This window comes from Ochotona princeps, chromosome 29, assembly GCF_030435755.1.
Source record: "Ochotona princeps isolate mOchPri1 chromosome 29, mOchPri1.hap1, whole genome shotgun sequence".
In the NCBI taxonomy this organism is placed as follows: Eukaryota; Metazoa; Chordata; class Mammalia; order Lagomorpha; family Ochotonidae; genus Ochotona; species Ochotona princeps.
In genome coordinates, this window is record NC_080860.1 from 507,644 (window position 1) to 535,205 (window position 27,562).

Genomic DNA, 27,562 nt, shown 5'->3' on the forward strand with positions numbered 1-27,562 from the left:
CCGGGTCGCTGGGTCAGCCTGAAGCCAGGAGGCAGATATCCAATCCAGGTCCATGCCCTGTGTGGCTGGGCCATCACCATTGCCTCCCAGGCACTCTGGTACAGGACTGTCTTATCCTCTGGCCACATATTAGCTCCCTGCACAAACTTCCCCAAGGTGCGTCACATTTCACTGTGGGAGTAAAGGAGGACATGCCAGTCGTTGGGACTGTGACTGGAGCTGTGGTACAAGAAAGGTCAGAAACTTGGCACCTACTATGAGATGTGATGAAAGAAGCCAACCCCAAGTCCACACAACAAGGACCCAGCGAACCAGAGTGTGTTAGTGGGGTTGGGCCACACAGCACAAGGTCCAGACCAGAGGGCCCAGTGCTGTGGTCTACTGGCTAAAGTCCTCACCTTGAATACGCTGGGATCCCACATGGCGCCGGTTCTAATCCCAGCAGCCCCACTTCCCATCCAGCTCCCTGCTTGTGGCCTGGGAAAGCAGTGGAAGATGGCCCAAAGCCTTGGGACCCTGCACCCGCATGGGAGACCCAGAAGAAGTTCTTGGCTCCTGGCTTTAGATCGGCACAGCTCCAGCCATTGCGGTCACTTGGGGAATGAATCAATGGACAGAAGATCTTCCTCTCTATCTCCCCTCCTCTCTGTACATCTGACTTTGCAAAAAAAAAAAAAAAAAAAAGATCCAGGCCAGCTTGGATTAGTGGGGCTGGGGAGCATAGAAAACAAGAAATTGTAGGTCTCCTTTTCATGTGATTAAAATAGTCTCTAATTGGGATGTTTGCCCAGCACCGCATATCCCGTATCAGTGCCAGGGTTTGAGTTCCACTTCCAGTTCCACCTTCCTGCCAGTCCAGACCTTGGAGGCAGCTGCGCTCAGGGTCCTGCCACCCCCAGGAGGCCGGATGGAGTCCCAGGCTCGTGCTCAGGCATTCTCAAATAAATGAACAAATTAAACATGTATTTCATGGGGCTGAGATTGTAGTACAGGAGGTTAAGCCACTGCTTGGAAGGTCTACACTGCTAACCCAAGGGCTTGTTTGAGCCCCAGCTGCTGTACCTGCTACAGGGCCTGGAAGGTGGAGGTAACCACCTTAAGGACTTGGGGGCCCTGCCACTCATTTCAAGAGCAGGACAAAGTTCCAGACCTGGTGTGGCCCGTGGGTGGAGTATCTCACACACTGACTTCCAGATGATTTAGTTGTTGCTGTGGTCTTGGATGCCCATCTGTGAAGATATCCAAACCAGGAAGAGCACACTTGAAATGGACACAGTTGAGCTGCATCTCAACAAAGCTGTCCAGGATCCAGGGAGCAACAGCTAGAGGAGGCTGCGGCCTCAAGAGCAGGCAGCGAGCAGTGTATTCACGTACAGGGAACAGGTCAAGTTCTGTCTGCTAGTAAACCATCATGTACAATGGTGGGTCTTCTTGACAAAGCATTACGTTTATGAGCGTGAGAGGCTGTGCATGCTTAGGTGATGGGCTGCTGGATGGGCAGCCTCAGGACAGTGACCCCCGGACCCCATGTCAGTCCACAGTTGCCACCCAGGCTGCACCTGGTGCATACAGATGGGGTTTCTCACACACACAGTCATCCTATTGTCAGGCTAGAGGAGCAGCCAGGTCCCTGGTGGGCACGGGGCCACAGTGCTGCTGGCACTGCCAAGCTGCTGACCTGTGTGTTCGGGCCGAGACCCAGGTGGAAGCTGAGGACTGAAATCCATTCACTCCTTAGTGCCCCCCAATCCACCTGTATGGGGCTCCGCCAGTGGGGGCAGGCTGGCTCCCAGGGGAGCTATCTATCTCTAAGCTCCTCCAGCCCTTCTGGCTGCTGGCGGGTGCACATCAGCTTTGGCCGCTGCCCGCTTATGTCCTCTCCAACTGGCACTGCCGGCTGTCCAGCTTGCCTGTAAAGGCTGTCTCAGGTCATTCTGCCTGCAGGGGGCACTCACAAGCCCCAGGGAGCCCAGCTTTGCTGCCTGGGAATGAATCTGGGTGGTGGGTCATGCAAACTTGGTAGCCAGCACCAAAGCCCTGGGGTAGAAGCCGGGCTGGCCCTTCTCCTTCAGGTGAGCAGTGGCCAGGGCCAGGAGCTGGCCATCAGAGAGAACAGAACACTGACAGGACAGGGATGCCGGGGGATGGCAGCCGAGGCGGGCAGGGTTGGCCTCCGCATGGGTCCTTGCACCCCCTTTCTCTTCGGTGGGATCCCCCTGCCTGCCTCTGCAGCTTTGGGAACAGGGACTATGAATGAGCCCCATGGGCAGTGGACACAGACTAGCCAATCAGAAGCAAGGACACTCGAGGGAATGGGCTGGGAAGGGCATGTCAGCCGTGTTGGCCTACACCACCCCTTGGACATGGATGCCATGGCACCAGGACAGAACCCCTGGGGGGGAGGGGGCAGCCACAAGAGCAGGCTGTGGCCCTGGAGGACACAGGTGTGTCCCGCCCCAGTGTCTGTCAGGAGTGAGCCAAGTACTGACAAACTCTTAGGGCCTGGCAGGAGGAAGGGAAAGGAGCCAGGCTCCTTGGCTGCACCTACTGTTTTCCATCCTGAGGGCAGCCTGAAGCCTGGTCTGTGTGGCCTTGCCCCACCCCTTGCACAGCAGCTTCCCTAACTACCCAGACCTGTAAGCACCAGATGGCCCACAGTGGGCAAGTGGACAAACTAACCCACTGAGAACAGGACATGGCTCAGTGCTAAGAATAGGGCCAGGGAGCCAGGAAGATGCAGAGAACTGCAGCTGCCAGTCCAGGGTGGCAGCTCAGGCACAGAGAGGTAAGAAGGCAGTGCACAAGGGGCTTGGCTATCAGGGTGGATCTGGCCGGACCCATGAACCTCCATGACAACTCTGCCCCACGCCCTGTAAGCCTGAGCCTGGACTGGCTACCCGCGGAAGCCGTGGCACCCAACACTATGGCACACCCAGCCTTTCTAGAATGAGCTGAAGTCCATCGTGGCAGCTTCAATGACAAATGTGTAAACCCAGGGACTGTACATCAAGACCATGGCACAAATGCAGGAAGCCTGCATGGCAGGAGCGTGTCACTGGTCCCTCTTATTAACTCATGTTGCCGACAGCTGTGACATCCTCTGCTGCGCCACCTCACACGGCCCAGGACCCCCACTCAGAGGAGCTCACCCTGGGCCTTGCCCCCAAGCCTGGGCCTGCCAGTTACAGGCCTCAGGCCCTGGGCACCTCCTACGCACAGAAGCCTCATGGACCACCCTGCCAGGGCACACACAACACCGAGGCAACAATTCCAAAGGTTTATTTCCTCTTAATCTGATGTGACACAATGTAACGGAAGAGACTCACATAGTATGTTTCCAAATAGACAGAGTCTATTTGATAGTCTGTGGAGAACGGGACACGCACCCACAGGCGTTCATGGCTGGGGCACCAGGCACACAGGGCACACGGACACCAGGATGTAGGCGCTTCCCTGCAATGAATACCAACACGGGACACGTGCCGGGGAGCTCTGCTTTCTTCCAAGTCCAAGCACAGTGGCGATATTCAAGTATTGCAAAGAAAAAACACGTGTGTGTGGCATGACCTTTGAACCCCCTCCTATGTATGGGTGCCACAGACCCACAACCACCTCCTATGGACTCCCCGTGGTACATTCAAGTAGATTCAGGCAGAGCTGGGCCCCAGAGGCCACAGCAGCCCCAGCTTGTGCTGCCCTGGAAGCCGCAGGGACTGCCCGCCCTGGCAGAAGAGCAGGGCCATGACAGTGACACCGACCTGGTGGCTGAAGCTCAGTGGGGAGGGCTTGCATATGCTGTCGTGTGTCGCATGAGACATTCACTCGCACATCCACCACCGAGCGCCCCAGGGCTGCACCACGAGGGCCCCCAGTCAAACATACACTCAGCCAGCCACTCATGTGCCCAGCCACACGCACACACAGTCGCAGTCACACAGGCACCCAGCATCGTCTGCCCCCACAGTAAGGCCAACGTTGTCCTTGTTCTTGCCTTAAATGCTTCCAAGTGAGCTACACAAACATGCCTTTCTGGGAGGAAAGGCAGATGCCGACCTGGTGTGTTGGGCAGGAGCTCGGCACCTCAGTCCGGCTGCAGGAGCAGACACAGGCAGCCCAACAGCTGGTGCACACACACAATGGGTGTGATGGGCGTGTGAGGGCACAGACTCACACCTGACAGGGCTGGAGCTGGACAGCAGATGCTATCTTCTGTGTGATGAGGCCAGTCTCCATCTGCATAAAGTGCCCGGGTGATTGACAAGCGACGGGGAGCAGGAAAGGCTCTCTTTGGCTTGGAGTCAGCAGCGCTGTCTCGGGGCCTTGACTGTCCTGGGTTCCTGGCAAGTGGCAGGGTCTCCGTGTGCCTACCTGCCACCACTTGGCGCCCCTGACTGGCATGGGAGGTTGTGAGTCTGCTGCACAGGGGGAGGGGTTGCCTGGAATACCACAGCACAGCCATGTCCAGCGGCCCCAGGGCTGGTGGGCAGCACACAAGCCCACCCTGTGGGGTAGGCAGGGTGCGGCAAGTCGGGGTCCAAAAGGTCAGGCACCGATGCCGGTCAGCAGGGCCGAGAGCCTCCGCTCGATGCACAGTTTGCCTATAGGAAGAGGAGGTATAAGGCGGGCACGCCTCAGGGCCACCCCACAAGGCTACCCCCACTCACACTTGGCGATGTTCTCGATGTCGGCCTGGTCCGAGAGCAGCTGCTGCAGCCCTTCCAGAAGCAGCAGGGCCTTGTGATAGCGCGGCACACAGCCCTCATGCTGCTGGAACATCTCATCCAGGGCGGTCGCCTGCACCTGCAGGGGGGCCAGAGGATGAGGGCTGCCCGACTCAGCAGGAACAGGAGCCGGGGCCAAGGCCAGGCTGGGGCCCTGCACTGTGATGGGCACCCCTGCCTGAGCAGCGTTAATGGGAAAGGCACCACTCCCTGGGGACCAGGGGCTGCACAGGGAAAGGCCTCCAGCAGCCAGGCCCCTCACTGAGGAGGTGGGGAGCATGCTTGGCAGCTGCCTGGGAGAGGGGGACCTGGTGAGGACAGTGCTGTCCCAGGCAATGACCTCACCCCCACCAGGCCTACCATCTGTACAGCATGGCTGAAAATTAGCTTTTCGGCGGTGATGCTGTGGACGCGGTCCAGCAGTCGCTGCTTGTCCAGGAAGAAGCGCTCTAGGCGCAGGCGCAGGCCCTGGCAGGACACCACGCTGGCCTTGTAGAGTGTGTTCAGCTTGCGTACCACTGTGGGGGTGGTGCTGAGGTCAGCCCAGACCCTCGGCAGCAAGAGGGCCAGTGTGACCATGGGCAGGCACAATGTTAGGCTGACATGGGTCAATGGGGACTTCCCGGGCCCAGCAGCCTCAGTGTCTGAGATGTGTGTAGTCTGGGGGTCCCCTGCTCTCAATAACCACAAGCTGTTGTCATCCCCAGGGCCATTCAGTACTGAGCCACACCCCCATCAGTGGTCTCTCCCCGCATTCGTCCCCTCAGCACCCTGAGGTGCTGCCCCAAGCACAAGGGTTTGGGATCTTCCCCACCTTGCTTCACAGTGGAGGACAGGCAGAGCTTGCCAGCCCGGATCTGCTCAATGGCCGTCTGTAGGCCAGCGGACAGTAGCTCAGCCACCTTCAGATACAACACGAGCTGCTCCGCAAAGCTGCAGGGGACAGGCAGGTCAGAAGCATGGTGGCCAGCACAACCCCAGGGACAGTGCCCCCACCCCACCCTAACTGTCACCCACCCCCACTCGCGGCTCAGCAGGCTGATCTGGTCGGCCACCACACTCTCCTGCAGCGGGACCTCGGGGCCTCCGGCTGCCTCGCTGGCATTGCCCTTCAGGGCGGCGAGCTCAAGGATGTGCTGGACGAAGACGAGCGTGAAGCGCAGGCTGTGCAGGATCTCCGTGTGCTCTTGCTGGGGAAGCACAGATGTGTGGCTGCAGCCGGCGTGGCCGCCACGCCCCCACCCCGCCTGCTCCCAGCCCAGCCCCCACCTCCATGAGGGTCTCCTCGGGGAGGTCCGGAGCCTCGAAGGTCACAGCCCCCTCCAAGTTGGCAGCGATGGGGTCAGCGAAGCTGCAGCAGTGGCCGACGGTGGGCAGCTCAGGCGCAGCCTCACTGCAGGCCCCGGACACAAGGTGGCGAGTGGAGGAGCCAGCAGAGCCCACTGTGGAGAGAGATGCGTGAGGGTGCTTGCCATGCTCCTCCACCTAGCCCCCGCCCAGCCCCCGGCCCTGCCCGGGCCAGCTCCAATTCCTCACTTCAAGACCAGGTGGTCAGTTATATGCTCTGCCATCCTGCAGCCACGTCGGGGCAAACGGGCTGGGACCCTCAGACAGTGACTGAGTCCTGTACTACCCTCCCACCACTTGCCAGGGCCTAGGCCGCCTGGATGCAAGCAGAGGTAGAGAGGGGATGGTGGTCGCTACTCTGCCTGCCAAGGTGCAAGGACCTAGGGCCAGAAAGCCCACCAACACAGGACAAGTTTGCCGCACTCCTGGCCCCAGGACTGGGCACCCTGGCATCCAGCCCACCCCAAGTGTGCTTTGGAAGTGGTCTACTCTCGCTGCCACTATTCACCCTGTCAGATGGGCACCAGGCCTACTATCCTCTCACAGATGGGAAGCCTGAGCAGGGATTTCTCAGGTGTGCCTTTACCCCTGTAGTCCACACCATGCACTCACCTGAGAAGGCTGCAGTGCGTGAGCCCTGAGGTGGTGTGGTCCCGCTGGGTGGGGATCCCACCGTGAACACCACAGGTGCGGGGCTGCTGGCCCCCCCAGCACGGGCTCCTGGGTGTAGGTTCCCTCCAAAGCCGGCAGAGGGCGCTGTGACGGGGGGTGTTGAGGAAATAGGTGCTCAGAGGCCATCTTCCCCCACCATTGCACCCCACCCAGGTCCCAGAGTCCAGCTGCCCACCGGTCTCCATGGGCCTCTCCTGCAGGCTGTCTGTGCTGCCCCAGTCTGAGGCCTGTGTCCCGAAGGCCGCCCTGAGCAGCAGGTCAGTGAGGCGGCTGGTGCTGAAGGACCTGTGGGGGGGGGCTGAGCGGCTGAGATGCCCATCTGGCAGGTGGGTTGCCCAGGATTGGGGACGAGATCTTCATGCCCAAGGAAGCTGGGCATCACTCACTATCTGGGTGTGCTAGTGCCAACCCAGACATCTTACAGACAGGCAATCACCAGCTCAGGCAGGGCTGCAGGATGAGCCAAATGAGCCAAATTCTTCCCCCACCTTTCAGGAGATGCCACATGCCAACTTACCGGCCGACGGGGCCCCTGGCATCCTCCATGGGTCGCAGTCCGGAGCCCAGCTGCTGTCCCCGGAAAGGCCCCACCTCTGAGAGGTCGGGCAATGTCCGGTTCCGGGGAGGTGTCATCACCACGCCCTGCCGGGCCAGCAGGGTCAGCAGGTTCTGGGAGCTGGGGGTCTTAGGGAAGTTGAAGGAGGGCGTGGCCTAGTGAGTGGAGAATTGTGCTGAGGGCGGTCCCAGCCAGTGTGGCTGACTCCACACCATGGTAGGGCAACAGGCAGAGCAGAGGGCCGCAGAGGGCTCCTCCCCTGGGGCCACTCTGCTCTAGAGGCCAAACATGCACATGCACGGTACCATGAACACGAAGCATCCATGCACTCAGTCCATCCCCTGGGTGCAGCACACATGCAGTGAATGCCTAACAGGCATACTGCGCATGCTGCTCCCATGCGCACACACATTCTGCCTCGCAACCCTTCAATATGCAGACTGGGAAAGCAAGGCAGGGAGACACGAGTTACATCATTTCCCCACAGCTCTACAAAGCCATAGGACACAGGGGGTATTGGCAGGCGAGACCAGACAAGCACCCCCATTCTACAAGGTCCCAAGCCCCACAGGTTGTGTCAGCCTATTGTGGGGAGACCCAAGGAGGTGGTGAGTGTGCCGGGACAGCTAAATCTCCCCTGTGGCCAGCTCACTGACCAGCTCAAAACCCAGGCCTTGAAGGTGGCCGGCGGAGGAAGAAGGGCCCTGGCCTTGTCTGCACTGGCCATCCCTTGCCATGTCCATGCTGGCTCTGGCTGGGTTACCTTGGTGGGGGAGCCCAGGATGGGGGGCAGGGGGTTCCGCTGCAGGAAGTCTGGCAGCTTGGGTGAGCCGCGCAGAGTCCGGCAGGACTGTAGCCCATGGGATGGTGGGGAAGGGCTGGCTTGGGGTGGGCTGAAGGCTGCTCCCAGCGGGTCCATCGGCGGCTTGGGCAGCTTGGGGCGGATGACGTGCAAGTCAGACAGGTTGGGGGCACTGTGCAGGCGGCAGCCCAGGCCAGAGGAACGGGGTGAGTGCTCGGGCATGGAGGAGCCTGAGAATGCGATGAGATGGGATGTTACCACCATCTGTCCTAACCTGGCCTAGGTGGAAGAGCACGGCGACTCCCAGAGGCCTCTGCAGCAGCTGTGCCCCTTGTCCTCGAGAGGCTCAGAGCGGTGCCTCTAACTTAGTCCCCCAACTACCTCTTTCCACGCACCCCGCGGGGGCAGGGACCACCTGCTTGAGCCACCACCACTCACTACCACCCCTTTCCGGGGTGCATGCGCAGGAAGCTGGGGTCAGGAGCCCAGCGGGCGCCAAGCCCAGGCAGTCCTTTGAAGGATGCAGGGGTCATAGTAAGTCCCTGTCCACAGGGACAAATGTCCACCTTACCCCAAGGAACAGAGAGAGACCTGGCTGACAGCCAGGCTCCAGGAACCCAGGCTTATGCTGCCTACACCCATCTCCTGGAACCTCCAACCTGTCCATGTACAAAAGACGGTCCTGAAGCAAGCGTGGCCAGCCCAGCTCCTCTGCCCCACCAACAGCCCAAGCCTACAGCTGCACCTGCCAGGACACACGGACATACTGGACGGGGGACCTACCTGGACGCAAGGACCTGCCAGTCCACATCTCAGCTGCTTGTGGGGAGGGGGCCCTGCTCCAGGCCAGTCTCTCAGGGATGGTTCCAGCTGCAGGGTAAGACAGAAGGCAGGGTCTCATCCCACCCCACCGCAGTCCTACGCCATGCCGGCCCCAGGTCCCTGAAACAGCAAGCTCACCTTGTGGAGATGGTGTGTAGGGCCGGCCCCCACCCAGGGACAACTTCCTGGGCAGGAGGGCTGCATCGGCATGGGCTGGGGGCGAGGGGCTGGCCCGGGCCAAGCCCAGGGGGCTGGTGCTGCCTGACCGGCGACTGGCAGGTGACCTGGTGGATGACCTGCAGCAGGGTGGGCACAAGGTGATGAGGCCCCTCCCTCCCTGCTGTCCAGGCACCCTCACCTTGAAGTCACAGACCCTGCAAACGTAACTACAGCCTGAGTGGCACTGCAATTTAAAGGAACTGTAGCACATTCACCAGCTGAATGGTACAGTGTGCAGCCTGCACAACCACACAGGCATGGCAAGCCTACCCTCACCATGAGATCTGGCCTCTGCTACCTGCCCTGGGGCACGCCTAGACTCCCAGAGGCCACTCACCGGGGCATCTGGTGCTGGGTGGGCGACTGCAGGTTCTGCTCGATGCGCTGGTAGTTGTGCACCTGAGTTGGGACTGGGATGGGGACAGAGGCACCGTATCTGCTGCTGGAGAACGGGCCAGCCCGGCTGTGTAGAGAGAGGGTGAGGCCATAAAACACAGAGCACTGGGGAGCCTAGGCCAACATGCTAGGGCACAGCTACCCTGTACTATCATGGTCATTTGAGTCCCAGGCACCATGTAGCTGGCCTACCACCCTGGGTGTCCAGGCTGCAGCAAGCAGGTCCATAGGTGGTCCTGAACCCCCAGTCTGAGCCCGTGGGGACATTCTGAGGGAGGAAGGTCCTGGCATGGCTCTGCCTCAGTGTGGTGGTTCCAACTGGGGAAGAAGTCAGACACAGGCTCGGAGTCCGCCCATCACTCACCCTGCCCTGCCCACTCACCCTGAGGGGCTAGGGGTGTTGCTGCAAGGAGGGGATGGAGAGGGCGTCCGACCATGGCTGTCCAGGCCAGCAGAGGCCACCAGTGAGCTCCTAGGGAGAGAAGGGACAGATGGATGCACTCCGACCTGGAAGCCCTGAGCACGGAACCTGTTTCCTTCCAAATCTGCTGCTCCGGTAACCTGGAAAGCCACCCTCCCTCTCCCCAAACACAGAGCTGGGGCTCACCCACTGCACAGCAGGCTGTCCGGCAGGGGCTTGGCACCAACTGTCTCAGCTGCAAGGTCACCTGTGGGAGCAAGAAGCGTCTGGCCTGGCCATCCACTGCACCCTCCAGCCCAACCACCCACACAGGTTCCCCAGGTCCTCTCCCCTCAGTGGTGGGGAATCTGGGCACAGCAGCAGGGTCCCGGCTGCCCCCAACCCGGGACTGCTTGTGTAACTCCTGCTCACACCCAGCACAGACGACTCCAGGACAGACAGCAGCCCAGTCCAGCCCACCTGACTCAGGAGCACCCAGATTACTGTCCCCAAGGTGGCTCTGCTCTTTGGCCAGCCCCATCTTCCTACTGTCCCAACAATGGTTGGCCAAAAACCTCCTTCCCTGTTTGCCCAAGGCCAGGCTTGGACCCTGCCACTCCTGTAGCACTGGACACTATAGCCAGTGTCTAAGCACAGATCAGCAAATACCAGGCAGGCATCCTGGAGCCTCGAGGGGCTGAGGAAAGAGACCCAGGGTCAGGAAAGCTACTCTGCCTGCCAGTGACCAATAGCAAAGTGTGGGGAATGAGCAAGCGAGAGAGCAGGGGTGGGAGTCCTGGGTTAGAGAGCTGGCAGTGTTTGGGGCTATAGCAACCTGCATGGAGGCGGCAGCAGCAGTAGGCCCTGGGCAAGGCCTGGGCACTGGTTTGGGACATGGACCCCTGCTGACCCTCAGCAGACACAGCGCTCTCTCATGCTGCCTGCCCATAGCAGAGATGGGTGTACCTGGCATACACTGCTGGCCCTCAGCAACTGACCTGGAAACTGGGCGGGGACCATAACAAAGTCATCTGTGTCACAGGAGTCTTTGCTGCTGCCGCCAGAGTCGCGTGAGCCGTGCAGGAAGCCAGCGGCTGCAGCCGGGGAAGTGAGCGTCTTCTGCAACTGGGGCATCTCCCCCAGGGACTAGAGGTCAGAGGACGGAGCTAGTGAGTGTGGACCCGGGGACCCCAAGAGTCTGGAGGAGGGCAGTCCTGTCTTCTCAGCCTCAGAAAGACCAGGGACTGGAGTGCCGAGAAGGGGCCTGGCAAGTTCTCCCCTCCACTGGCTTGAGTTCACAGAGCACCACTGTCACCACCCAGTTCCTGGGAGCCAGTTTGGGATGACCATTCCTGTGTCAGCTCCAGACGTAGCCACAACACAGAGGTCACAAAACATGGCCCCCACGGTCAAACCCCAATAATCAGAGCAGGGTGCGTGGGCAGATCCTACTCTCCACATCTCATCAAGGGGGTGCATGGCTCCCCAGCCACAGCTACTGCATTGTCAGTGCTGACTGGCAAGGCTCCAGGCACAGCCCTCTCACAGGCAGTGCTGGGGTGAATCCCGACAGGTGCACCACAAGGGAGAGGAGGGGGTGTCCCAACACTCACCGGGGGGGAAGCCAGATGGGAGGTGGAGCTGCTACTGGAGCTGCTGCCAGAGCCCGAGCTTGGGTATGAGGGTACGGGCACAGGCGGGGCTGGGGAAGGGAGCCGCAGTCAGCTTCGCTCCTGGAGCTGCTCCCCACCCTCGGTCCACCTGTGCTCAGGACAGCTCAGGGCACACAGTCCTTCGTGTGACTTGCTCTGTGGGCCAGCACCTCCTGGCCTGCTCCTGGCCATCCCAGGACTGCGGCCTGTGCTACCACATCACTGTGGCCGTGGAGTCAGCTGGCTTCTGTTCCCAGGCAGCCACGTACCAACACCTAACCCCGTGCCCTGAGCTTCCTGAACCCGTCCCACCCACCCCACTCCAGTGGGTGAAGGGACCTATCTCGGGGGAAAGGGGTGCACAGACCAGCAGGAGCCTGGGATCCACAAAACTCACACTTCTTGATGGAGGCGCTGGCGTCAAGGAAAGGGTGGTGAAAAAACTCATCTGCAGGAGAAGGGTCAGGCTCAGGGTCAGGCTCAGGCTCAGGCTCGCCTCCGAAAGGCGCCCAGGCCTTCACCCACCTGGCTTTTGGCCCCCATCTCCCAGGCTCCCCATCCCTGCCAATGCTGGTCTTCCCAGCAGAGCCCTTGCTCCAGCCAGGTTTCAGCCTTGATACAGGACATCACACCAAGGCCAGCGCACATGGACAATGGCCTGCCGCACACAGGGCCCAGGTGCAGTGTGCAGGTGAACTAGGTGGATGGGGGGAGCAGGACCTGCCGTCCACCCAAGGCCAACACCCATCAGGAATGACCGCTCAGAGCCACACTCACCAAAGCCCATGCGCTCTCTGTGGTTGCGCTGTAGCAGGGCCAGGAGCAGCTGCCGGAGTGGGGCGGAGGTCTCACGGGGAATGCTGGGGGACAAAGACCAGAGGGAGTTCGCAGGGGGCCAGGGAGCCAGGCCCACCCTAGGGAGTGGGGAGGACTACTTACGTGGGGACCAGCGTCTTGTTCTTCTCGTAGAACAGGCGGAGGTCCTGAGGGCTGCTGGCCTGGTGAGAAGGACAGCATCAGCACCCAGCAGGACTACCGGCCCTGCCACCCCTCCCCCAGCCTGGCCAGGAGCCAGTGTGACCTACACAGGTTAGTTGGGGGGAGAGTGCACAGGCTTGTGTAGCAGGAACATCCAAGGGTTTGGCACCTGCGAGTGCTTGCTGCCTGCCCCAGAAAGGGGCCTGAGCCCTCAGTGAGTGCCTGGAGGGCTGACCCCTATGACCAGGAGGCCAAGGCCAGAGCCGGCTCTGTCCCTGCAGGAAGCAAAGCCCTGGGCCCTCGGGCTCCTGCCCAGCACAGTGCACTGCTTTGAGATTCCCTTTTGTACTCAGGGCAGTCACCCCACGTGTGGCCCAGGCAACACCAGGCAGGGAAGTGGGGGGTTCACATGAGATGGACCGCCTGCATTGAGACAGGAGGCCTGGCCCACCCACTCCCCACCCAGACCACCTTGAACCAGCATCTCCCATGCTGGGGGCCACACCTGGAAGGGTGCTTTCCCCGTCAGGCACTGGTACACAATGGTGCCGATGCTCCATAGGTCTGCCTTCCCATCATAGTGCTGGGACATGATGACCTCAGGGGCCTGCAGGGTCAGAGATCACACTCAGTGCTACAGCCCAACCAGCAGAGCAGCCACCAGTCACACACAGGACACTTGTTAGCAGCAGCCACCTGTTGAAATCTGGCTGCCAGCTCAGTGGGCCACGGCACACACAGAGCCACCTACCATGTACATGGGGGAGCCGCAGAGCGTGGCCGCCATCATGTTGCTCTGGAGGTAGCGTGCAAACCCGAAGTCAGCTGCAGGTGACACACAGTCAGGGACCCCGGTTGCAGCCTGGACGCCTGGAAGGGGTGCGCCCACCAACCAGGCCTCACCGATCTTGACGCGGATGTTGTTGGGGCTGGCCCGGCGCCCCCCAGGGTTAGACAGCAGGATGTTCTGGGGTTTGAGGTCCCGGTGGATGATGCCCTTGCTGTGTAGCAGCCGCATGGCACCTGCGATCTGCTGCAGGAACAACCTGATGGTGTCTTCACTCAGCGTGCGCATGGCTACAAAACACAGCACAGCTGCTGGGCCTCCCGACCTCAGAGCCTGAGCCCAGCGGGATGCAGTAAGTCACGGAAATGACGTCCCTCAGTCCGAGGAATCGACTCTCCACGGCCCACAGGCTGGCACCTGGCCTCCCACTGGCACTCACCCACGGCCCACAGGCCGGCACCTGGCCTCCCACTGGCACTCACCCACGGCCCACAGACCGGCACCTGGCCTCCCACTGGCACTCACCCACGGCCCACAGGCCGGCACCTGGCCTCCCACTGGCACTCACCCACGGCCCACAGGCCGGCACCTGGCCTCCCACTGGCACTCACCCACGGCCCACAGGCGGCACCTGGCCTCCCACTGGCACTCACCCATGCAGGGTCACTGTAGCTATCAGCTGCTCGCTCCCAGGAGCCTGCCTTCATATCACCCCGACTGCGTGCATTCTGGCATCCACCACAGCTTGCTCCCCTTCCTTCAGCGGTAATGACCATCCCCAGCCCTAGCTAGCCTCCTCTAGCCAACAACAGGCACTGACACAGCCACTCTTAGAGTGTCCATGGTGCTGGACCACCATGAAGCCTTCACTAAGAGAACAGCTGGACCAGTGATCCCGGGGCAGGAGCAGGACTCCCGCATGACTAGGGGTCAGGGAGTGGGGAATCTCCAACAGTCCCTGCTCACCCCTGGGATGTGAGGCCAACCAGGAGCCAGGCCTGGGGCAGCTGCTGTCCAGGGTACTGAGAGAAGGAAACACAACTGCAAACAGCAGGCAGAGGAGCCGACAGAGACCCCAACTACGGCAGACACACAGCCCTGGGGGTGGCACACTAACCCAGGCCAGACCCCAACCTCTGCCAGCCTTACACTCAGGTACCCTGTCCTACCCCACTGCACCCACTCAGAGGCAGCAGCAGGGTGCAGGCTCACACGCCGCTCAAGTGTGGCCATGGACGTGTGAGCACCATTTCAAAGAACCAGGAGACGCCAGCAAGCAGAGCAGCGCCCTGGGCTTCCAAGGGCAGGTGGTGCCTAAGACTGGCCTGGGGCCACCCAATACCTGTGTAGCCTGGACACAGGCCAGAAACTGCCTGGTCACTGAAGGTCAAGGGCCCGGCAGGTCTGGTGGCCACAGGGAAAAAAAGTGCACACCGAGTAGGCAGAGCCCGGCATGGGGCCACCACGTGGCAGGTGTGGCCAGCCGCTAAATGCCCAGGGCCACTGCCTTAGGGCAACAGTCCCTCAGCCTGGGTGAGTGCTCACCCTAGTTCACCATGTAACCCACAAGGACCAAGTTGGGAGGAGGCCTCATAATCGGGGCTTGAGGGGGGCTGCCTCCTCTCAACTGCCAGCTCTGGGTGACCCCAACCTGCTGTACACTCCACCCTAAGATGTGCCTCCAAATCCATATGACTCCCCTCCCCATAGTCATGGGATTTAGACGGGCTTGAGGGAGGGGAGAAAGGAGACAGGACATGCCACATGAGAGGCCTACGTGACCCACACGCCACCGGAGCATGAGTGGTGTCTACAGGGACAGGTAGGAAATTGTGCTGTTGATAACCAACCAGTCTGCTCTGTCACAGCAAGGGACTATGTGCCTCCAGATGACTGGGCTGAGCCCCTGGACTGGCCTCTGGCCACGGCTGTACCAGCTCCAACCACAAACTCCTGCCACCACAGCCATGCAGATACCTCCAGCATGGGCAGTCTCAAAGCCCTGCCCACGAGGGTACTGCCCCAGCCTCATGGGCCCCTGAGCTTCAGGTCTTTCCACTGTGGACCAGCCTAGCCTCCCTGCCCTGCGGCCGTGTCCCCTCTGTCCAGCAAGCCCCACTCAGGGCTGCCACTCAGAAAACTGCAGCCCTGTTCTCCGCCCTGGTGACTGGCCCCCCACACCATCACCCACTCCTCTGGATCCCCTCAGCCCTAGCCAGTGGCCTCCCCAAGCAGGTGGGCACTGCTCCAGAAGCTACTAGTGTGGATAGTGGACAGCACCCCAAGACCTGAATCACTAGGGCCCCCCTTGCAGGGGTGCTGGGCAAAGAGAATGCCTAGATAGAATCGTCAGGGGCAGCTGCAGCCAGGCCTTCCCCGAGAGGGGCCAGGGCGGCCCTCAGCTCCACTCACTGTGCAGGTAGTCAGCAAGGTCCCCGCCGTTGCAGTACTGCAAGAGACGAGACACCACGTGGGACAGGACCCCCAGACTCACCCCCACATGGTGCCCCAGGCACTCCCAGCTCAAGACAGCAGGGCGGGCTCTCCCCACCCCCTTCCTGCGGTCCCCAGTGCTCACCTCCATGACCAGGTAGACAGAATTAGCCATTTCCTGCAGGTCAGAGAACAGCCGTAAGAGGTGGAAGTGCTTCCCGCTTGCGCGAGCGCTGTTAGACCACAGGGCTGCAGGCAGGCCAGCAGCAAGGCCAGGCCAGCAGCCCCCAGGGCTCAGTGGCAGCAGCAGGTTCTGGTGGCAGTGCTAATTGAGTTTTGTGGTCATCTGGCAACTGGGCTTGAAGGGCAGGAACAGAGGCCAACAGTGTGGGCCACGGCCGGCCACCAGCATGGAAGCTGCAACTCTTGGCCTGCGATCAGGCTCTGGAGTTGTGGGACTATCCCACTCTGGATGGACCCTAAAGTCTCCAGCCCCACTTACCAGCAGGGCCAGGGCAGTTCCTACTTATCTCTGGGCTCAAACACAGCTCAGCCCAGGGATGGGTAACCACAATCTCCCACACCCCCAGCAGTCACCCTTACAGCTGCAAAGAAAGCCCTGTGATGTCAACTCGGTGTGGCTTGGAGTAGGGCAGCAAGCCGCACACCTGGGCCTTGAAGACAGGAGGAGGCAGCCCATGCCCAAGGCCTCTCTTCCTCCAGTCTCCTCAAGCCAACTCCAGGCCCTCTGGAGGCAGTGACTGAACTCTGAGCCACCAGGGCCACAGTACAGGTGAGCTGGCCCAGCAGCTGGTGGCACAGGGTAAAGGCAAGCTGTGCTCCCTCAGCCTGGCAGGGCAACGCCCCTAGCGTCCTCCAGGAGCCCCGGTCTGTACCAGACATTCCGTGTAGATGGACACAGGTACTACATCCACCCCTGAGAACACAACAAGCCTCATTCTACATGGCACTGCCATAGGAGTGGCCCAGGGAGAAGGCTGGGGTGGCACCCAGAGGTGAGGGGCTTGGCAGGGAGGCTTGGAGGTCGAGACAGCCTAGGGTAGGCAGGAGGGCCCTGCCAACAAAGGCAGGCTTCAAGACCCACTGACCCAGGAGCCTCACCCACAGCAGGGAGGCCTAGCTGCCAGGAGGGTGTAGCTTGCAGGTGGCCGTCTCCAGCCACACAGGCTGCAGGGGCTGCTAGAAGCCTGGCAGGAGAAACGGGCAAGCACAGCAAGAATAGAGAGCAGGCCACAGAAAGCAGACCCGGCACAGCCTCCCCAGCCCCTCTAGCCACTCAGGACAGGCCACAGTGGCCACACTGCCTCAGGACACAGTGTGCAGCGGCAGAGCTCACTGGGCCTGCTACCCAGGACTCCAAACTCTCCTAGGGAGATGGGACTGACCAGAACAAGGACATGGGCTCCAGGACTGAGGCAGCCCAAGTCTGATATGTATACAACGTGGTATGGGTACAGGAGCCCTGCCGCTGCCTCCTCCTCACCTAGGACACCTGAGACACTACACTGCTCCCCAGCCAGCAAAGCACGACTTGTGGGCACATGAGAATACCCCACCACACAAGGTTGCCTACAGAGCCCTGGCAGACCAGCCACCTGCCATCCACAGGGCCCTAGGCCATGGCCTGCTCACAGAGGCCCCTCTTCCCAGAGAGGTCCCCTGCTCCCTTGTGGCTCCCAGAAAACATGGTAGGTGTCTTCCAGGTTCATGTGTGCAGCTGGAAGTGGGTCTGCTCCTGCGCCTTGCTGGGCAGCTCTGCCCAGTCTGCTACACAGATCCCAGGATGGCCACCCCATGGCCTCCCCTAGAAGTTTCTCTCAGCACAGCACATGGGCAGCAGGGCTGGGCCTGCCTCAGCACAGAGCATATGACTCTGAGGATCCCACACACGCTTCCCCACCACCCTGGAGGTGCTGCGGGCCTCAGTCTTCCCACCTGTGAGTGGGTCCTCCCTGGTGCTTTATCCAAGGTCTCGGAGCCTCATATAGGCCCAGCACTGCCTTGTCCTGAGGGTCAGGTGCACTCATGGGCAGACCTTGTCCCAGAGAGGTTCCAGCCTCGCCCAGCACTTTGCCTGCACCACCCTTCAAGAACTGGTGGAGAAACTCAGGGCCAGCAGTGTGCCCAGCGCCCTCCCTCAGTCCCCTGGGCTGTCCCAACTTGCATAAGCCATGGTCTCTAGCGCTTCTGGGGCTGCAGCACCACCTGGCAGCTACAGCTGCCCATCCAGAAGTCAGGAGCTTCCAGCACCACAGTCCTTGCCTTTGCAGGGCTGAAGCTGGTTTCCACAGGCTGCCCTGGGGAACAAGGGCAGGCAGGCATGGGCACCAGCCACTCCTTAGCTAACACAAGGGCCAAGGAACCACAAGACTGTGTCACTCACTTCAGTGCACGCACCTGCAGGGGCCACACCTTGCTTGCAAGGTCTGTCAGGGTCTGTCACAGCCCAATATGCGTACCTAGGGGCAGCATACCAGGCTCCCCATCCAGAATGGAACCAAAGGAACAGGGCAGAGGTCAGCACAAGACATGGGCACAGCCTGATGGCTCAGCTGGGTGGCCCCTAGCAGGTGACCCAAACTCATGCACCCAGGCTTTCAAGATGGGGTGGTAACAGTGCTCACCTCACACAGCTCTATCAGGGTACAGCTTTCTAACAGGCACCCTGAGAGGCTGTGGTGATGGCACCAGTCCCTGCCACCCACATGGAAGATGCAGTGGTTCCTCACTCCAGCCCTGGCATGTGGGGGGCACTCGCTCAAAGTGTCTCCCTCTACTTCTCTTTAGATAATAAAACAATAAAATGTAAGGACCAGCATTGTGGTGTAACATGTTAAACTGCCACCCATCAGGGTTGGCATCATAACACAGTAGGTTGAGCCTCTGCCCACACCACCAGCATCCCATATGGACACTAGTTCAAGCCCAGGCAGCCAGTGGACAAGTACATGGGCCCCAGCTCTCATGTGGGAGACCAAGAAGAAACTCCTGGCTCCAGCTGTGGGGGTCATTTGGAAAGTGAACCAATGGGCTAGGAAGATCTGTATCTCCCTTTTTTTTTAAAGATTTATTTATTTTTATCACAAAGTCAGATATACAGAGAGAAGGAGAGACAGAGAGGAAGATCTTCCATCTGATGATTCACTCCCCAAGTGAATGCAATGGCCGGTGCTGTGCTGATCCGAAGCCAGGAGCCAGGAACCTCTTCCAGGTCTCCCACATGGGTTCAGGGTCCCAAGGCTTTGGGCTGTCTTCGACTGCTTTCCCAGGGCACAAGCAGGGAACTGGATGGGAGGTGAGGCTGCTATCCCATGATTAGAACCGGCGCCCATGGGATCCCGGTGCGTTAGAGGCGAGGACTTTAGCTGCTAGGCCACCATGCCGGACCCTGTATCTCTCCTTCTAATTCTTTCGAAACAAATGAAAGCCTACTACTTATGAAGTTGGCATCCAGTACGGGTACCAGTTCCTGGTTCAGCTGCTCCACTTTTAATTCCGCTCCTTGCAAAGCACTTGGGGAGGTGAAAGATGATGGTCCAAGTGCCTGGGTCCTGCCATCCAGGGGGGAGGCCAGATCAAGTTCCTGGCTTCTAGCATATAGCATCTCTTTTCCATTCTCTCCTCCCCTAACTCTGTCCTTCAAATAAATAATTCTTTTAAAAAAATAATAAATAAATTCAAAAGGAGAGAGCACAGCTGGTGCCCTGGGAGGGGGCTGGCCAGGCCTGCTGCCTTGCTTGGGAGTGTAGCCAGTTCCAGAGGCCAGCGTCACAGGGAGCCTGGCACGGGTGTCTGGGCACGTAGGAGGCCACCCCGCCCCGCCCTTGGGAACACTAAGGTGCTTTGCTTAATAGGATCCTCTGCCAATCCCAGTTCTGTCTGGTGACCCTTGGCTGGGCCTGGTGGGTGGGCCACTCTGCCCCCTGAGCTCTGTGCTACTGGCCAGCTCCCACACGGGAAAAACTGCCAGCCCCACCCTGAGGAGGAAGCCCCACTGCTGCCCAGTGTGGTCTGGTGCCTGGCTACCAGCTGCCCATTCAGTGCACTCCTCTAAGCAGGCTCCCATCCAGCCAGGAGCTCAGCAGCAGGGAGTTGTGAAGCGCGAGCTGCTGAGACTCTTTGCTCAACACAACCTACACACACATCCCTCCCCAGCGCCCCAGCCTGGCGCCTGCCAATCTGCTAGTGGCAGTCTGCCCATTTGGACCCACACGCTAGGGAGCAGACCCGCAGCACGAGACTACAGGGCCATGCAAGGGCATTGCCGGCCACCCCCAAGCACCCACAGCTTCAACATGCAGTGAAACCTCAAGATCAGCAGGCAGCCCTGGTGCTGGGAGCAACTCCACCAGGGAGCAGCAGTCAGGAGCAGGGGAGGGACTGTCATTGGAGGACCAGCAGACAGCCCTGGTGCCAGGAGCAACAGCCAGGGGCAGGGGAGGGACCAATGGAAAAGAACCAGCAAGTGAGGAGTGTCGGGCTTGGGCTTCCAGGGGTGGCTGTACCCCTTTCATATATGGCCACCTTCAGTTAGTACAACACCACCACACGAAACAAAGAAAGCAGGCATCATGGCAAGCGACTTCCAGGGCTGCCTGACCCAGCCTGCTCACAGCCCCACAGCCTCACGTGACATGAGGGAGCTCACCCAGACCCTGGTCCACTCACAGCCCCATGTGGCATGAGGGATCTGCTTGGACGCTGGCCCACTCATAGCCCCACATGACACAACTGAGCCCTACCTAGACCCTGGTTCACTCACAGAACCACAGGCATCCTTTCCCAACAACCCTGATGGAGAGACCATCCAGGTCTGCTCCCTGGTGGGTCACCCCAGGTGTTCACCAGCAGGTAAGACAACAGAGGCTAGGTCTGTGTGCAGAGCTACAGGGACCTGACACCCCTACGTGCTGTGCTGGCCATGGCGTCACATCAGCAGGGCCGTGGGCAGGGACGAGGATGAGACAAAGGGCATCCTTTCCAGGCTTCCTGCTGGCCTGACGTGACTGCCCTGTGGCAGACCAAATCTCCCTACCACATGAGGCAGGAACCAGCACCCTGACAGCCAAGCAGCCATTGTGGCACCCCAGGCTCCAGCAAGCTGACCACACCAGAGCACCTCGTCCACATGACCCACCCTCCTAATCCAAGGGCAGGACAGGTGACACACAGGCGTAGGAGCTGAGCGGGCGGCGACAGAGTGGCCTTCCCAGGAGGTCTGGCAATGGCTCCTGGACGGAACATGCACAGACCTCTGATGATGCAGCACCTCTACTTCTGAGCCTGCCCTCAAGCAGCAGCTAAGCGGTTAGGCCACGGTCTACATCACTGCTTCCCACAAGCACAGCCAGGTCCCAGCTGCTGCACTGCCAGGCCAGCTCCCTCCTGTGCTTGGGCTCCATACTCTAGGAGGAAACCCCCGTGAAGCCACTGGCTCCTGCCTTCAGTCTGGCCAGCTCCAGCCATTATGGCCATTTGGACTGAACCAGCAGGTGAATGTCTGTATCTCTTGTGTGTTTCAAATAAATAACTGTTAAAAAAAAAAAAAAAACACCTAACGATAAAATTAGAGACTGACAACAGGCACAATAGAGCAAAGGCAGTTGTGGCAACACCACTGGGTGCACCAAGGTCCCAAGACAGTACACTGACTGTCCACACAGCCCTGAGTGACCACCACACACACACAGGGTCCCTGGGAAGGAGTCCTCTGTCCACACAGTCCTGAGTGACCACCACACACACACAGGGTCCCTGGGAAGGAGTCCTCTGTCACAGCCCTGAGTGACCACCACACACACACACACACAGGGTCCCTGGGAAGGAGTCCTCTGTCACAGCCCTGAGTGACCACCACACACACACAGGGTCCCTGGGAGCGAGTCCTCTGTCACAGCCCTGAGTGACCACCACACACACGCCCACACAGGGGTGGCTGGAGGGGGTAGGGAACTTCTGGGCAGCAATGGGATCCCAATGAGAGATGAGGACTCAGAGGTACCTCTGTCACATCCCCTAGTGCCTCCTGGGGTTTGCTTTACCTATGTTTAAAAACAACGCTGGGCCCTGCTATTCACACTGGGGAGAGAGCTTTGAGGAAAGAGGGAATGAGTCCAGGTGTTCTGAGAGGGCCGTAAGCAGAGACCATGGAGCAGCCCTGCCCCAGGGAGGCCGGCTGACACCACCGGGAGAGGCAGGTGCCAGGCCCAGGGGTGTGGCCAACAGGCACCAAGCAGGGAATGGGGCAGGCTGGTCACCGGGGGTGCTGCGAAGGTGCCCCCGGAGCCTGACCTGGGCGAGCACAGGTAGCGCTGCCGGCAGGCAGGGCTGCTAGGGGGCCTGAGTCCCACACTTGTGCTTGCCAAGAAGCTTCAGGGCACAGAGGGCAGAGCAAAATGAGTAGAAGGGGGAGGAGGTGGCTTCCTGGACCCAGAACACAGTGTCTCTGCCGGGTTCCAGGTACTCGCTGTCACTCTGGACCTGGGCCCTCCCCAGGTCACCTCATGACATGCCACAGCCCCCAAGGCCACGGCACAGTGGACAGCGAGGGAGGGAGGCCACCCAAAGGCGGCTGGCTGGGAACTTCCCTCCACCAGGGCCGGTCCCGTGGACTGGGTAAACATCTTTCAAAACCATGAGTCAGCACTTCGGCGGGCAGATCTGGCCTCGGGTTCCTAGTCCCCGATCGGGGCATCCAGGCCCCCCTGGTCCCTGTCTGCCACTGTGCCCTGGGGACCAGAGGGGCATGACCGCCTGGTGGGCCCGTCACTTGGCCTGCCTGCCGTCTGGGGCCAGCCACACCTGAGGTGGCCTCCTCAGGGGGCAGACAGTGGCTGGCTGCTCCGGCCCAGCCCCAGCTGCCAGCAAGAAGGAATCTCCAGCAGCCCCTCCCCCAGGCTGACGCAGGGAGAGGCCAGCCAATGCCGGGCCACAGGAGTAATGTCAACAAAACAGCCACCAGCCAGACAGGTGGGCCGCCCCGGGGCCACCACCGGCAGAGAGGTGGGGTGCCCACCACCGGCCAAGCTGCTGGCCCACCTTTGGTCCTCCACCACCTGCCGCCCCCTCGGCCCCACCGACTCCCCTGGTCAGGCAGCCGGGCAAGCTGGGAGCTTTCCAACACAGCGAGAAGCCAGGCCACAGACCTAGGCAGACCATGGGGTCTCTGGGGTCCCAGATCAGAGACACCCCCACATCCGCAGCCACTCCCACCACACCAGACACTGGCCTAGAAGTCGCCACTGCTGACCAGGGTCTCCCGCACCCGACTGCCCCAGAGCTGAAAGCAGGGTGCCCTGCCGCCTCCACCCCCGCAGCCCAGGGGCTCACCTGGAAGTCATACAACGCCACAATGTTTTCATGTTTCAGTTCCTAGGACAGAAATCCGGTTCCCGTGAGCCAGCGAGCATGGGGGGAGGCAGACGAGGGCTGCCCCCGCTCCCCGCCTCCCCCACCGGCCTCCTCACCTTCAGTATTTTGATTTCCTTCCCCAGCAGTGTCTGGGACTTGGCAAGGTTTTTCTTGTTAATGCACTTGACCGCGACCTCGAGGTCGTGCTTCTGAAATCCAAAGGTGGACCGTGAGGGCTGGCCGGGGTGGGCTGCCCCGGGTCCTTCCGGTGCGCCAGAGCGACCTCCCGGGACACGGGCGCCCCCCGGGTGCGGCGGGGGCTTACCTCCCGGTGGCGGCCCTTGAACACCACCGCGAAGGCGCCGTGGCCGATCAGGTCCTTGCGGGAGAACTCGAACTTGCCCACGACCTCGGTGCCGCCGCGGCCGGGCTCCATGGCGCGCGCAGGCCGGGCGCGCGGGCCGGGGCGCGCGGGGCTCAGGCGGAGGCTCGGGCCGGGGCCGGCGGGCCGGCGGCGCGGGGCCGGGGGCGCGGGGCCGGGCGCGGGGCCGGGCTCATCGCCGCGGCCGCGCGCCGCATCGGGCAGGCCGGGGCCGGGTCCCAGCCCCGCGGGCCGGCGCAGCCGCGAGGGCGCTCCCTCCGAGGGCTCGGCGCGGCGCTGCGGACGCGGACCCGAGCCCGAACCCGGCTCCGACTCGGGCTGCGCTTCAGGCTCCAACTCGGGCCGGGACTACGACTCCAGCCCAGGCTCAGGCCCTGGCGGGGAAACAAAAGAGCCGCGGCGCCCAGGCCTCTGCGCCCCAGACGCCGGCGCAGGCGCACAGCGCGGCGGGCCGGGGGCGGGGCCGGGGGCGGGGCCTGGACGAGGGAGGGGCGGAACCCGGCAGCCGTGAGGGCTCCGAGGGGGCAGCTGTGATGGGCGGGGCCGGGCGGGGGCGGGGCCTGAGACCACCGAGGGGCGGGGTAGCGGTGATGGGCGGGGCCTGGTACGGGGCGGGGCTCAGCTCTCCGGGCTCCGAGGGAGCGACAGAGGTGACGAGGCGGGGCCTCCGGCGGGCGGAGCGAGCCACGAGGGGGCGGTGCTCTGGGACGGCCCCGCCCTCCGGACGTCCTCGCGCGGCCGGCCTGATGTGCGGAGGGGCTCCTGGGCATCCGGGACGCGGCGTGTGCGCCCAGGAAGCGGGTGGGCGTGGGGCACGGCTGCGTCGGAGCGCAAGGTCCCACCGAGACCCCGGCCAGGCAGCGCCGGCCTGGCGGCCTTTACGGGAGACCTCGGGGAGCACAGCGCGGCCTGGGCCGCGGCCCCTGAGACACCAGTTCTCCTGGTGCGCGCCGCGCTGTCATGTCCCATTTCACAGGGAAGCACTCGAGGTCCAGAGACGGCTGGTGAGAGAGCACACAGCAGCTGTTGTGTGACCTGGCGGGGGGCTGGCCAGCCCTTCTCAAGGCTACCCCGACACCCGGCTGTCCCGCACAGCAGCTCAGCGTCCCTTCATCGTGGGCAAGCCCTGCCCTGGCGAGTGGCTGGGTTCTCATCCACTCACCGACCCCACCTACACCCCCGGGCCCTTGGTTCCAAACGCACACACTCACCCCGCACCCAGGTGTCCCTCGGACCGCACACACGCAGGTGCCCCACCGGCCCTGGGACCCCCAGGCTTTTCCAATGAGGAGGCCAGGACAGAAGGGACGGTCAAGGGAGCAGGGTCAGCCGAGGCTGCTTCTCGAGGGCCAATACTGGAATGAGATCTGCATATGGAAAAGGTGGCCTTGCATGTGGAGCTAGGTGTCTTAGAAATACTTATTTATTCGAAAGGCTGAGTGATAGAGACAGAACAAAAAGACGTTTTCCATCCCTGGTTCACTGTCTCTCCCAAAACCTGACTTGGCCAGTGTTAGCTATTTAAAACAGTTACAGTTTCCAGTTTTTACGTTATTACGAAATTACGCGCAGCTCATTCCCGCAGCCTGGTTCTTTACTGCAGCTGGGTGGTAATACCCTGTAGCAGTGGGCAGCCGTGACGGCACGTTGGTTCACTGACTACGTTTTGAGTGTAGCCTGCTGCAGCTCTCAGCATGTGCAAACAATTGCCACCTGACTGGTTTAAGGTGTTGTCCACACTGAAGTTGGTTGGATGTTTTGTACTATGATCCACCTCAGTTGATGGGATGGCCCTTGGTGCCAATGTGAGCTTAAAGACCCCTGCCTTGGGCACACAGCGTGGTGGTTCCTGGAGTGCTGCAGGAGCTGCTGTCCGCACGCCTGACTGGTGAAGACTCTTCCTAACACCCTACACTATGCCTGCTATGATTTCTTGGGTTCTCTGTCACATTTCCACATAGATAAGAGGAGTAATGGACTGAGGGGTTATTTGTTCAAGGTGAAGTTCTGGGTCATTTCCCCCCAACAAAGGCCACAGATAGAGACACCCTGGCTATCACCCATCAGTGGGCCACCCTGAATCTGGGAGGGCCTGAGCTGCCTCCAGCCAGGGTGAGGTGAGCCCCAGGCCAGCTCCAAGCTGGAGCTCAGCTTCCAGGCACCGCCCTGAGGCCTCTGGTAACCACAGGGCAGGTGCCTGAGGCGTCGAGAGAAGGAGGGACAGAAAGATCTTTTCCCCCACTAGTTCACATCCCAAATGGCCCAAATGGTTGGAGCTGAGCTGATCCAAAGACAGGAATCAGACCCCAGATCTTCCAGATCTTCCACATGGGTTCAGGGTCCCAAGGACTTGGCCGTCCCACTGCCCCTGCCCCAGGCCAGAAACGGGGAGCTGGACGAGAAGTGGAACAGCCGGGACACAAACTAATGCCCATATGGGATGCCATGCTTTCAAGGTGGAGGATTAGCCAGTTGAGCTATCACACTGACCAGGAGGTGTCAGTCACTGTGAACCAAAGCAGAGAGAGGCAGCCAAGGGTCCTGGCCTCGCCCATGCTGGGTCCTGAAGTTGGGAGCAAGGAGAGGGATTCACTGGCTGCCAGCCTGAGGGCCCAAGGGGGGTTAAGCCCAGCGCCTGGCAGACCACAGGAACCGGGTCACAGAGACAGTTTATCTTATCAGGCTTGCCTAAGGATTCATCAGGGTGGAATGGCTCCTAGCTTTCCTCCCAGCAACCCCAAGGTGGGGGGTGTGGAGTGCGGAATCCTCAGCAGGAGTGCTTCTGGGCTGGGCAGTGAGCCCTGGACACACCTGTGTGGAGGCCCTGTGCTATGCTGTTCCTCCCTGGGATCCTGGAAGTCAGGTCCTGCCTGGAGAGAGTGAGTCCCAATGCCTGGGACAGGTAGCTCTGCCCACACATTGGTCAAAACCCACTGAGCTGCTAAGCAGAGCATGCAGGTCACCCTCTGGGGAGATGGTATCATCCTAGGGGCAAACCCAGGGGGCCTGGCCTGGGGTGGGGGCGCAGGGGACTGCTCAGGTCCTAGCCTGGCAGGGGAGAGGGTTGCCCAGTGTTCTGCCATGCCACTGAATTGTCCGTGGCATCATTTTACATCATGTGAAACTCAGAAGGAGGACAAGAGGGGAAGGAAGAGCTGAGTTGAGGGTGCCTCCTTCGCTGCCCAGGGACCTGGGGACATCAGGGAGGCAGGTGGGAGTGTGGCCAGGGTGGCCAGGATAGGATGGCGAGAGGACAGGGTCTGGGCTCACTCAGCTTTTCCCAGCATCTTCCCAGCTTCCCCCAGTTGCCGTCCTTGAAATTCAGCCACTCCTGAAGAGGCCTGAGCAGCCCAGGGCCTGCAGCTGGCTGGACTGGTTCCTAGGGAGGGCTAGGCCTTGGCCTTGCAAGTGACTCAGCCAGGCACAGCCCCACCAGCTGTCACCCAACAGTCAGAGCCTTGCAGGATGCCCTCAGGGCCGCGAGCCTGCTGCAGGCCCGAGTTCCTCCCAGTCCCTGGCCCCCACACCTCCATGCTCCTGGGGGCTGTGGGAAGAAGCGTCCCTGGTACCCTAACCTCTGTGCCCCAGCCAGGTGGCCTCCTCAAGGCCCACAGACCTGGGACAGCTCCTGTGAGGGGCAGTTGGCACACAGCTCCTTGACTTCCAGCTTCAAATCCCACCCCTGGGGCCAAGCCACTGCCCTCCCTTGGTGGACCACTGCAGGGTCCCTGAAAGGGCCTCCTCACCTTCCCGCTCTTCCTCCTACTGGACAAGCATCCTCAGAACCTCTCCCTGCAGCTGGGGACAGCCCTACCTCCCACACCACCAACAATGTGAAGAATAAGGTATCTATTTTTTTTTTTAAGATTTATTTCATATTTATTGCAAAGTCAGATATACAGAGAGGAGGAGAGACAGGGAGGAAGATCTTCCATTCAATGAGTCACTTCCCAAGCAACCGCAATGGCTGGTGCTATGCCAATCTGAAGGTACTACCCAGGAACTTCTTCCAGGTCTCCCATGC

General features: G+C 60.9%; 2 protein-coding genes across 2 annotated transcripts in view; one reads left to right on the forward strand and one right to left on the reverse strand.

Moving 5' to 3' along the window:
* The window catches only part of DDX51 (DEAD-box helicase 51), a 170,191-nt gene that overhangs the window by 101,360 nt on the left and 41,269 nt on the right, over positions 1 to 27,562 (forward strand). The gene's annotated exons all lie outside the window — the stretch shown is intronic.
* Positions 4,524 to 23,966, reverse strand: ULK1 (unc-51 like autophagy activating kinase 1). The gene is made up of 28 exons (XM_058656592.1): positions 23,482 to 23,966; positions 23,273 to 23,365; positions 23,136 to 23,177; positions 15,931 to 15,963; positions 15,765 to 15,801; positions 13,469 to 13,642; positions 13,317 to 13,390; positions 13,071 to 13,172; positions 12,527 to 12,585; positions 12,365 to 12,447; positions 11,985 to 12,035; positions 11,549 to 11,637; positions 10,934 to 11,081; positions 10,143 to 10,203; positions 9,918 to 10,007; positions 9,477 to 9,602; positions 9,059 to 9,216; positions 8,882 to 8,968; positions 8,060 to 8,328; positions 7,258 to 7,451; positions 6,916 to 7,025; positions 6,681 to 6,824; positions 5,991 to 6,163; positions 5,739 to 5,911; positions 5,536 to 5,654; positions 5,082 to 5,239; positions 4,665 to 4,800; positions 4,524 to 4,598 (listed from the first exon to the last, which is right to left on the reverse strand). Exons 1-28 carry the CDS (start codon positions 23,590 to 23,592, stop codon positions 4,543 to 4,545), a joined length of 3,150 nt encoding a protein of 1,049 aa, XP_058512575.1. The 5' UTR covers positions 23,593 to 23,966; the 3' UTR covers positions 4,524 to 4,542.